The following is a 12,100-nucleotide window of genomic DNA, read 5'->3' on the forward strand; positions in this document are numbered from 1 at the left end:
CAGCCATTGTGACTAAGTTTTAACCTAAGAATTCTGTAACAGAGATCTCATTGTGTGCACCAAAATTAAATTTAAATACAATTAAAAGCAACTGATTGAGTGACCCAGCCAGGGAGAGAGCCCAAGTGTCCATCAAAAGGGTATGAAGGCCAGGCATGGTGGCTCACATGTGTAATCCTAGCACTTTGAGAAGCTGATGTGGGTGGATCGCTTGAGGTCAGGAGATTGAGACCATCCTGGCCAACATGGTGAAACCCCATCTCTACTAAAAATACAAAAAATTAGCCGGGCGTGGTGGCCTGTAGTCCCAGCTACTCGGAGGCTGAGGCAGGAGAATCACTTGAACTCAGGAGGCAGAGCTTACAGTGAGGTGAGATCGTGCCACTGCACTCCAGCCTGGGTGCCAGAGCGAGACTCCGTCTCAAAAAAAAAAAAAAAAAAAAATTAACCAGGCATGGTGACACGCACCTGTAGTCCTGCTACCTGAGAGGCTGAGATGGGAGGATCACCTGAGCCTGAGAGGTTGAGGCTGTGGTGAGCTGTGATTGTGCCCTTGCACTCCAGCCTGGGCAAGAGAGAGACTGTCTTAAAAAAAAAAAAAAAAAAGATATGGAAGAATCATATATGCATAGTAAATGAAAGAAGCCAGTCTGAAAAAATTACTTACTGTATGATCCAATATGTGATATTCTGGCAAAGGCAAAATTGAAAAGAAAGATCAGTGATTGTCAGGGTTGCAGGGGGAGGGGTGAATAAGGGGAACCCAGAGGATTTTTAGGGCAGTGAAATTGTTCTGGACGATACTGTAATGGTGGATACATGTTATTATGCATTTGGCAAAATCCACAGAATGTATAAGAGAAAGAATGAAGCCTAATGTAAACTAGACTTTAGCTAATAACAATGTAATGTTGGTTTATCAAATGTACCAACCTAATAAAAGATGTTCACAGCTGGAAAAACTGGGAGTGGGGTGTGAGTGTGGAGTATATGGGAATGCTGTAGTTTCTCCTGAAACGTTTTCCTGAAAACCTAAAACTGTTTTTTTTAAAGTCTATTTAAAAAAAAAAAAAAAAACAACCCATACAGCATATTAAACAATTTATTAGAGGTAGAATATCAATAATCCAGACGAAAGTCTACAATCATGTCATAACATCATCTAACTCCCTCGATATTTAAAGTCTCAAAAAATTCAGGTATGGGTACTAAGCAGACAGCAGAGACCCAACATTCAAAACAATTACAGCAAAAAGTCATTCCATACAAAAAGACAAAAGAACTCTAAACCAGGAGGCTCACCATGTCTCACCCAAAGTTATGAAGCAGAAGTTTAGCTAATGCCTGAAAGGCGTCCTTTATCTTGATGTTTTTCATTTCAACAAGAAATTCTGAAAACGTCTCAACATCTCTGAGTGGTGGAAGAAGGTATCACCTTCTCTAGCTAGGAAAACGGACAGAGCCGTGTCTAAATGTTTAAGTGGTGTCCGAAGCAGAAAGGGAGCTGTTGTCTTTCAGGGGCCGCCGTGCCTGCCGTTAGGAAATATGCCATTTGACTTGCAAACTGGTTATGGTAGTTGCTGATGAAGAAGAGGAGGAGCCCTGATGTCATTCCTTTTTCACACAGTCTGTCTTCCTGCCCATAACCACACTTTAATCACCACGGGCAATAACCGCGCTTAAATTTTGCGTTGTAAAACAGGGATGCAGCAGAAATGGAAAAAGTATCATCACTCATAAAATTTGGAAAATGCAACATGAGACTTCTGTGTCTGAGAGAGAGAGAGAATTAACACACACAAACCAGGAAGGAAAAAGAAACACAAGCATCTGCTTTTCATCAGCGAACACAGGCAAAGCAAGGGGCAGCAGAGGCTGTGTCACTGAAGTATCCCAAGGCTTAAACATTCCTACATCCGGACTCCTTGGTCAACCAAAGCAAGCCTCTCTGAGAAACTTTTGAAAAATACGCACTAAAAAAATGTCCATGAAATCCACATCATTATAAGCTTCTAAACAGTTTCAGGATTTTGGTTGTTTTTAACGACAGTTCCAACATTATCTAAGGAATATTCTTGTGTAAATCTTCCACTTCCAGTTCCCACATACTTTCATGAATGGGATTATCAGAAAGGTCTGTCATCTTCACAGCCTGTAGGCAGGGCTCAGGGCTGCAGGCCTGAACCACTCCCATCACCATCACATACTTTCCTAGAAAAAGAAGAAAAGCCCATAGTAATGTTCTTTTTTTTCTTTTGAGACAGAGTCTTGCTCTGTCGCCCAGGCTGGAGTGCAATGGTACAATCTCGGCTCATTGCAACCTCCGCCTCCTGAGTTTAAGCGATTCTTGTGCCTCAGCCTCCTGAGTAGCTGGGATTACAAGTGCCTGCCCCCACACCTAGCTAACTTTTTTATTTTTAGTAGAGACAGGGTTTCACCTGTTGGCCAGGCTGGTCTTGAACTCCTGACCTCAGGTGATCCACTCACCTTGGTTTCCCAAAGTGCTGGGATTAACAGGCATGAGCCACCGAACCCAGCCATCTTCTTTGGTTTCTGATTTTACTAGGCCAAACAAAACTGTCATGTAAAATGTAATCATGCCCAAAGAATGGAGGTGACGCTCCCGTCAGAGTGAGTTATAATTAGTCTGCTCTGAGGTAGGAGCAGAAAACCTTAGCTTTCCTCTAATCCCGTTCCTTGCTCAATGCTACAGGGTATGTGACTGGTTTCTGTGCACAGGTCACATCCTCTTTCTGCAGACACCCTCTGACCAAGCAAATCCAATTTTCCCTCCACGTTGCCGAAAAGGCTGGGCAGGCAGCCCCCGCCCCATTGTTCCAACTGCTGGAACCTATCCCTGCCACCTCCTCCAGCACATACAAGCAAATCCACACAAGGGCCGGCTGCCACCGGGATGATCTAATGACATATTAACTGTGACTCTCTTCCCATTCCCTTGGGGAAGTGACTCTCCTTGAAAGCAAAACTTGGCCAGTCTCAACCACACAAAACCCGATTGTGTAAAAGAAAACTCCAAACACTGCAGGAAAGACAGGCCCGGTGCCAGCCCCGCTGCCTGCCCCTGTGAGGCCGCTTTCATTGCACTGTACGTGGGGCCTGGGGCTTTGACTGAAGGAAGCCAGGCAAGCTGACCCCTGATTCCACTGTTCAACCCTAGGCAGGATGTGCTCAGGTATCTCAGAACTCCTCCCCACATTCCACCTGGGTCTCTGAAAATGCACTTGCCATTCCCCTCTGAAAGGGCCTAAAGCGCTGGTAGGGTTGGAACCCATAGAAGTAGAATGACTAAAGACCCAGGAAAAGAAGAACAAGCCCGAGGGCATTCCAGCCAGGAGAGGGGAACAGGAGCTCTACTAGGAAGGCACACACAGCCAGCCAGATGAGCTCAAAGGCATGCGATGAGACAAATTGGCCCTTGTAGGTTCTACCCACACCCTCTCCCACTCCAAAGCAGCTCTCCACTGTCTCTCCCTCTCCTTCCCGCATCCCCACACCGCGGTTGCCATGACCATTCCAATGGCTCTGGCCCATCTTCTGCCAGCTTCCTCCTCTTCGAAACCATCCCCACCCCAATGCTGCAGTCAACATTCTTGAATCCACCTCCTGCCTCCAGAACTCAGTTGATCCAAGCACTATCTAGGTAAGCATGGTTTCTCCGATTCTCCTGCAGACAGACAGCAGCCTGAGCGCAGGAAGAGCTTCTCATTCAACTCGCCTCTTCAGCACCTTAGGTTTATGGAAATAAACTGGATGTTCCAGAGGAAGAGGTGGTAGGGGAACAGCACTAGAGCAGCAGTGAGGTGAGCAGAGTTCAAGGCCATCTTGAAGCAGGCATGTCCTTCCAGACAGCCACTGAGGCTCTATCCTACCTTCCACCGCAGCCTCAGGCTCCCCAAAGGCACGGGGCTCTATCCCCTCCAAGCCTTTGCACAGGCTGTTCCATGGAGCTGCACAATCTCCCGCCACTGCACACTGACAGAGGGTGCCCAACTGTCTCAGTTTTAACACTGCAAGTCCCACATCCCAGGACCCTCTCAGTCCCAGGCAACCCAGGAGGGTTGGTCCTTATAGATAACTCCAATGCATCCTTCAGGGCTGCCTCTTCAAGCGTTCCCTGAGCCCTTAAGCCTGGATCAGCTGTCCCTCCTCTGCGCCACCTCACTCTTGCCTGCAATGTTACTTTGTGTTTTAGTGGCTCCATTACCTCCCTGCCTCCCTGCCTAATGGCAGTGACTCAACTTTGTCAAGCTGGACTCGGTATTAATTAACAAGAGGAAGTGACAGGGCCCCTGCCAGCTGGCATTCAGGCCAGTGGGTATGTCAGACAGGTTCACCAATGCCCATTGGTTCAAACACTGAAGTATTTACTAGATGCCAGGCTTATGCCAGGGCTGAGACCAGACAGGAGACTGCCCCAGCCTGCCTGCAAGGGGCTTCGCCTGCAAACCAACACACCAAGCAGCATGGGTTACATGCTGGGCCAAGGCTAAGGCCAAGGGTTGGCAAACTTTTTCTGTAAAGGGCCAGATAGTAAATATTTTGGGCTTTTCCCGCCACAGGGTCTCTGTCCCAAATACGCAACTCTAGCTGTAGTGGGACAGAGGCCCAAGACATTCTGTAAATTACCAATGTATTCCAATAAAACTTTACTTATGAACACTGATGCTTGAATTTAATATACTTTTCACATGTCATGATTTTTTTTTTTTTCAACCATTTAAAAATGTAAAATTCCACCATGCGCAGTGGCTCATGCCGGTAGTCCCAGCACTTTGGGAGGCCAGGAGCTCGAGACCAACCAGTCTGGCCAACATGGCGAAACCCCATCTCTACTAGAACTACAACAATTAGCCAGGTGTGGTGGTGCACGCCTGTAATCCCATCTACTCGGGAGGCTGAGGCACAAGAATTGCTTGAACCCGGGAGGTATAGGTTGCAGTGAGCCGTGATTGCATCACTGCACTCCAGCCAGAGAGACAGAGTGAGACTCTGTCTCAAAAACAATAATAGTAATAAATAAAACATTTAACAGCATTTTTAGTTCGCAAGACACGTGAAAAGAGGAGGCCTGTAGTTTGCTGACCCTGTCCTAGACCAATGCTGGGGCTGAGGGCAGGAAGAGAGGGAAAGCTGAAGGGTAAGGCGGTCGGGGGAGGGAACAGGAGCATGTGGCAGTAAACAGGTCCCAATGTTTCGCACCTTCACTATGAGCCAAGTGCAGTGTTAAGGCAGTTGTTTACTTACTGAATCCACACAACAGGCAGGAATGATTCACTCCCTTTTACAAAATAGTACAAGTCCAGAAAAGCTAACAGAAGTGCTCCAGGCAGCTCAGCTGGGAAGCGGTGGAGCCAGAAATTCGACCTAAGCCTGTCCCAGACCAAAGCAGCTCAGACCAGACCACTGACCTATCTCTAGTTAGACTCCAAGACTGAGCAGGAAGGGCCCTTAGGAATGAAGTGATCTTGGCCTGATTTCCCAGGGGAGGGAGCCAAGGTGAGGGAAGGCCCATGGATCCTCAGACCTCCTCAGCTTAGACCTCACATCCTCTAGAAGCCTCCCCGGGCCACTCAGCACCTTGCACATCCTCACGGCTCCCCAGGGGTCAGTGATCCTCTGGGACATTTGCTCACCGCCTGTCTCCCAGCAGACTTTATCTGGGTCTCGGCTGCAGCCCAGCACTGCACATGGGGGGGCTGATGTACAACACGTGCTCAGTTGACATCCCAGGGAACAAGTGAGATGGATGTCCACTGCCTGTCACTCAAGACAATTGGTTCTTGGAGCACTTATGTGTCAGGCACTGGGCCAGATGCTGAGGATACCGTTGTCAGGACCACACAGCTCTAGCCCTCCAGTAGCTTGGTCTGGCCCAGTGGTTCTCAAAGTATGGCCCCCAAACACCAGGCATGGTGGTGCAGGCCTGTAGTCCCAGCTACCCAAGGAGACTGATGCAGGAGGATTGCTTGAGCTCAAGGCCAGCCTGGGCAACACAGTGAGTCCTCTATCTCAAATAAATAAAACATTTAATAAGTCGAAAGTATGGTCCCCAGACCAGCAGCATCAGCATCACCTAGGAGCTGGTTAGAAATGCAAATTTCCAGCCCCACCTGGACCTCATGACTCAGAAACCCTGAGGATGGAGCCCCAGCCATCCCAGCTTTAGCAAGCCCTCCAGGAGAGACTGATGCACACTCAAGCTTCAGCATCAATGGTTTAAGAAAGGTAGCAGGCAGGGCACAGCGGCTCACGTCTGTAATCCCAGCACTTTGGGAGGCCGAGGTGGGCAGATCACTTGAGGTCAGGAGTTCGAGACCAGCCTGGCCAACATGGCAAAACCCAGTCTCTGCTAAAAAATACAAAATTAGCCGGGTGTGGTGGCACATGCCTGTAATCCCAGCTACTCGGAAGGCTGAGGCAGGAGAATCGCTTGAATACGGGAGGTGGAGGCTGCAGTGAGCCGAGGTCGTGCCACTGCACCCCAGCCGGGGTGACAAAGTGAGACTCCGTCTCAAAAAAAAAAAAAAAAGAAAAAAGAAAAGAGGCAAACACGAGTGAGCTGCAGCCCAAGACAGTTCAACGAATAAGTACAGGAGGGTCTCCCGTTCCTAGGGGTTAGGGAGGACTTCCCTGAGAAAGGTACATTTGAATTGAGACGTTAAGGATGAGCAGAAGTTTCTCAGGACAGTATTTCCCAAAACTTGATGGCGAACAAGGAAATCAACCGGGGGAGGGGGCTTGTGACAAATGCAGGTGCCTGGGCGCCTCCCCAGAAGATTCCCACTAGAGGTGGGAGAGTCCCAGGAATCTGTGTTTGTTGAAGGGACTGCTTATCATCAGATCAACTTCACCGAGGAGGGACCAGGAGGGACCGGAGCAAGGGTACCCAAGCGGGGACCCGCAGGGGCAGAGGCCCGGAGGAGAGGCAGACCCGCCCCGCCCCCGCCCCGCCCCCGCCCCCGTCGAGTGTCAAGACCGGAATCGAATCCGGCCTCGGCAACTTCCCGGCGGACAGCAGGGAAGAGGACGTCCGGTGAGGCTCGGGCATTACCTGGAACTAGGCAGGGCCGCCCGCGCGGCACCCGCTCCAGGCCGCGGACCGAGAAGTCCCCGCTCGGGTCCCGCAGCCGCGCCTCGCCGCGGTCCGCCATCACTACCCTGCCCTGCATCCACACGGCCGCCAGGTCCAGCGGCCCGCGGCCCGCTGCCGCTCGCGACAGCCGCCACGCGCCCGGGCCGCCCTCCGCGTCGCGCCGCAGCTGCTCCGCCAGCACCTTGAGTGGCGGCGACCTAGGCAGCCGCACCCCCGCGGGGCCGGCTGAGAAGGAGTCCGCAGCCGCCGCCATTCCACCTAGCCGCCGCTTTCCCGCCAACTTTGAGAAGCAGCGGGGGCCCGGCCCGCAGCCACCAATCAGGAGCGTGCTGGCAGAGCCGGCCAATGGTCGACGTCAGAAGGCGGGACCGCCGGGCGAACCGGCCCTCTGTATCAGCGAGGAGTGCGCATGCGTAGATAAAAGTAAATAAACGCTCTCATGAATGAATGGAGAAAATGGGTTAAATGAGAATAAATAATGGAACGCAGAGAGGTAAAGAACTTCCTCTTTCAACGCATCTCAAAATTTGGCGTGCATGCAAATCACCTGCAGAGTATGATTATTCATCTTTACATGGCCTTGTTTTGAGGTTAGTAAATACTGAAACGAATTAAGAGTCTGTGTTTATTGGGAGTGATCAATAATCCAGTCAGGAGATAAGGCTGGGGAGGCAGATGGGGAGAGCTGGCAAACTTGCCCTTTCTTTTATTATTATTTTTATTTATATTTTAATAGCATCAAATAATTTTAAGGTTAATAAAATATATTGCTATTTTCACAAAAGAAATGCACATTTATTATAAAAAAAAAAAGAAAAGGAAAAATGTAGAATAAGAAAATAATTGTAAAAGCGGCTTATAGATATCCACTGTTAATTTTGAGGTATATTAGCCTCCAGGTTTTAAAATGTGTGTGTGTGTGTGTGTGTATTTTTTTTGAGACAGGGTCTCTGTTGCCCAGGATGGAGTGCAGTGGCACAGTGACAGCTCACTACAGCGTTCACCTCCCGGGCGTAGGTGATTCTCCCACCTCAGCCTCCTGAGTAACTAGGACTACAGGCGTGCACCACCATGTCCAGCTAATTTTTGTATTTTTTGTAGAGACAGGGTCTTACCATGTTGCCCAAGGTGGCCTTGAACTCCTGGGATCACACAATCCTCCCTCCTTGGCCTCCCAAGGTGCTGGGATTACAGGTGTGAACCACCACGCCTGGCCTATTACTGATACATAAATAGTGTTTTGTATATTGTTTTCACTTAATAATGAACATCTTTCAGTATCAGCAAATGTCCATCTGCTTCCTCTTGACTTACTGCATAATACTCGATTTGTCTTATCACATTTTTTTTTTTTTTGAGACAGAGTCTCCCTCTGTTGCCCAGGCTGGAGTGCAGTGGTGCGATCCCGGCTCACTGCAAGCTCCGCCTCCCAGGTTCACGCCATTCTCCTGCGTCAGCCTCCCGAGTAGCTGGGACTACAGGCACCTGCCACCACACCTGGCTAATTTTTTGTATTTTTAGTAGAGACGGGGTTTCACCATGTTAGCCAGGATGATCTCGATCTCCTGACCTCGTGACCCGCCTGCCTCAGCCTCCCAAAGTGCTGGGATTACAGGCGTGAGCCACCGCTCCTGGCCAAGTCTTATCACATATTAAACAAATATCCTATAGTTGGACATTAAGGCTATTTCCAATTTCTCACTTTATAAATATAACCACTGTGGACCTATTTAAAAGCTAAATCTTTCTTTTTTTTTGAGATGGAGTCTTGCTCTGTTGCCCAGGCTGGAGTTCAGTGGTGCCATCTCGGCTCACTGCAAGCTCTGCCCCCCGGGTTCATGCCATTCTCCTGCCTCAGCCTCCTGAGTAGCTGGGACTACAGGCGCCCACCACCACGTCCGGCTAATGTTTTGTATTTTTTTAGTAGAGACGGGGTTTCACTGTGTTAGCCAGAATGGTCTCGATCTCCTGACCTCGTGATCCACCTGTAAAAGCTAAATCTTTGTGCACATCTTTCAAATAAAATTCCCAGGAATTTCTCCCTAAAAATTGGATGTCCCCAGTCAGGAAAGTCCACAAATCCTAAATCAGGCGATCCTTAAAGTCAAGGTCAGTTCTTAAGAGAGACTTTGAATTCTGAGGGCCTCCTGCAGTACCAGGCATTCAGAGTATTCACCAAGAGCTTGATTTTTTTTTCTTTTTTTTTCTTTTTTTTTGAGACGGAGTCTTACTCTGTCACCCAGGCTGGAATGCAGTGGCGCGATCTCACCTCACTGCAACCTCCGCCTCCTGGGTTCAAGTGATTCTCCTGCCTCAGCCTCCTGAGTAGCTGGGACTACAGGTGCACGCCACATGCCTGGCTAATTTTTGTATTTTTTAGTAGAGACAGGGTTTCATCATATTGGCCAGGCTAGTCTCAAATTCCTGACCTCGTGATCTGCCCACCTCAGCCTCCCAAAGTGCTAGGATTACAGGCGTGATCCACCACACCCGGCCAAGAGCTTCATTTTTATAAAATTGAGCCAGGTCCTATTGTAAGAACTTTGTAGGAAGTATCCCATGTACCCCCACAGACCCTGAAAAGACTGTTCTACACAGGTGAGGAAACTGAGGCTTAAGGAAGCCAGGGGACTGGCCCATAGCCTCTATGAGGTTTTGGCCTCTACACCTAATATGGTTTAGCTGTGTCTCCACCCAAATCTCTTGCTGAATTGTACTTTCCATAATCCCCACATACCATGGGAAGGACCCCATGGGAGGTAATTGAATCATGGGGGCGGATACTCCCATGCTGTTCTTGTGATAGTGAGTGAGTTCTCACAAGATCTGATGGTTTTATAAGGTGCTTTTCCCCCTTTGCTCGGCACTTCTTCTTCCTGCCGCCACATAAGACGGACATGTTTGCTTCCCTTTCTGCCATAATTGTAAGTTTCCTGAGGCCTCCCAGCCATGCGGAACTGTGAATCAATTAAACCTCTTTCCTTTATAAACTCCCCAGTCTCGGGTAGTTCTTTATAGCAGTGTGAGAGCTGAGTAATACAACACCTCAACCCTGACCTATAAAGTAACCCGGCTCCTAAGCTGAGAAGGGAGCAGGAACATTAACCAAGAGACAATCCAACCCGTTCATGCCCGGTGGGTCCTCACTGACCTTCCCCCAAGGTACCTTAAGGCCAGAGAAGTGATGGGGAAGGGAGTTAGGGTGAAGGCAGAAGCTCCCAGGCTTCTTGTATGAGCCTGGGAATTCCCCATCATTGCCTTGGCCTCTAGATTGCCTACCCCACTCCCACAAGCCCAACACCCTGTTGCTGGCAGAGTGGTCTTTTCAAAACAAGTCTGGGCATATCAGCACCGGGTTTATAACACCTTGATAGTGTAATCCACACATCTGGAATGTGAGCTTTCCAGGCAGAGGGAACTGCACATGGAGGGGCCAGACAGGGGAGAGAAAGCAAGAAGCATGTAGCAAACTGCCAGTAGTTGAGAGTGGCTGGGACGCAGAGTAGAAATGGAGGACTTCGGATAGATGAGTCTGGCCCTACATAACCTCATTTCTTATCCCCATTTTACAGATGATGAAGCTGAGGTTCAAGCCAATGACAAGCCTGAAGCCACATGGCTAGTGAGTGGTAAGAGTCAGAACTCAAACCCAAATTCATCTGACCCCAAACTTCATGTATCTTGAACCACAGGCTCCATCTCACTGTTCACACTCTCACCCGCCTCCACCCATCAAAGGTGCCTCTAGACCTTTGCTTGTGTTGTTTGTTCTCTGCCTGACATGCCTCCCTGTCAGTCACTCTCAGTTGAAACCTGGCTTAGTCGTCAAGTGCCTGCTCACCAGCAAGACCTCTTCTCTTCAGGGAGCCTTTCTTGAGCCCCACAACTGGAATGAACCTCTTCCCTCCAGGCCAGTTTGCCAGTGCCCCTAATCCATGGTTTCCCAACCTCAGCCCTACTGACATTGGGGCTGGATAATCTTTGTCATGGGGGCTGTCCTGTGCACTGCAGGATGTTGAGCAGTATCCCACTCTCCACCCACTAGATACCATGGCACCCTCCTCAAGTTGAAACAACCAAAATATGTCTTCAGACATTGCCACTGTCCCCTAGGGTGCTAAATCACCTCTATGGAGAACCACTGCCCTAAGCTATAATACTCACTGCCCTCTGTTTTGAACCATAAATAGTTGAGTCTGTGTCTATCTTACCAGTAAAGCCTGGGTTCTCAAACTAAGTTGTCAGCAGCAGACAGACAGGTAACCCTGGTGTAGCAGGGGTAAACTGGCTGTCTGATGTCCTGGCGAAAGGGGTCCAGCACACTCAGCCAATGGTTGTCATGCAGGACTGTGGGCCCATTGTTGCTAGATCTGATTTTTCAAGACATTTTCTTTTGTTTTTGTTTTAGATGGAGTCTCATTCTGTCACCCAGGCTAGAGTGCAATGGCACGATCTCAGCTCACTGCAACTTCCACCTCCCAGGTTCAAGTGATTCTCCTGCCTCAGCCTTCCAAGTAGCTGGGATTACAGGCGCCTGCCACCATACCCAGCCAATTTTTTGTATTTTTAGTAGAGATGGGGTTTCACCATGTTGGCCAGGCTGGTCTCGAACTCCCTACCTTAGATGATCCACCTGCCTCAGCCCCCCAAAGTGCTGGGATTACAGGTGTGAGCCACCGCACCTGGCTCAAGACATTTTCATGTATAATCTCCATGTTTAAAAAAAAATGCTGGCAATGAATTTAATTCTAAAACAAAGGAACAAAAACAAACCTCATGCCCCTGAAAGTCATCCGTGGACTGATTCTGGCCCATGGGCTTCCAATCTGCAAATTCTCTCTAGAACGTGAGCTCTGCTCCAGGCACCAAGGCAGCCTGCGTGTTCACTAATATGCAGCTCCTTAAATCTCCTGCAAAACACCCAAGGGACTGTAGTGTTTCACCAGCTCCAGGAGTTGTGAAATCGGCATCTTAAATTACAGTCAT

The 12,100-nt window shown here is 49.1% G+C and overlaps 1 protein-coding gene across 1 annotated transcript; it reads right to left on the reverse strand.

The window, feature by feature from the left end:
- Positions 1 to 1,088: 1,088 nt before the first annotated feature.
- On the reverse strand, positions 1,089 to 8,197 carry RMI2 (RecQ mediated genome instability 2). The gene is made up of 2 exons (XM_003916536.5): positions 7,073 to 8,197; positions 1,089 to 2,211 (listed from the first exon to the last, which is right to left on the reverse strand). Exons 1-2 carry the CDS (start codon positions 7,365 to 7,367, stop codon positions 2,063 to 2,065), a joined length of 444 nt encoding a protein of 147 aa, XP_003916585.1. The 5' UTR covers positions 7,368 to 8,197; the 3' UTR covers positions 1,089 to 2,062.
- Positions 8,198 to 12,100: the final 3,903 nt, after the last annotated feature.

The sequence above is a fragment of the Papio anubis genome, chromosome 18 (assembly GCF_008728515.1).
Source record: "Papio anubis isolate 15944 chromosome 18, Panubis1.0, whole genome shotgun sequence".
Lineage (NCBI taxonomy): Eukaryota > Metazoa > Chordata > Mammalia > Primates > Cercopithecidae > Papio > Papio anubis.

Coding starts and splice junctions, on each gene's coding strand:
- RMI2 (XM_003916536.5), bottom strand. CDS start 7,367: ATGGCGGCGGCTGCGGACTCCTTCTCAGCCGGCCCCGCGGGGGTGCGG. Junction 2,212..7,072: donor GCGGCCCTGCCTAGTTCCAG/GTAATGCCCGAG, acceptor TTCTTTTTCTAG/GAAAGTATGTGATGGTGATG.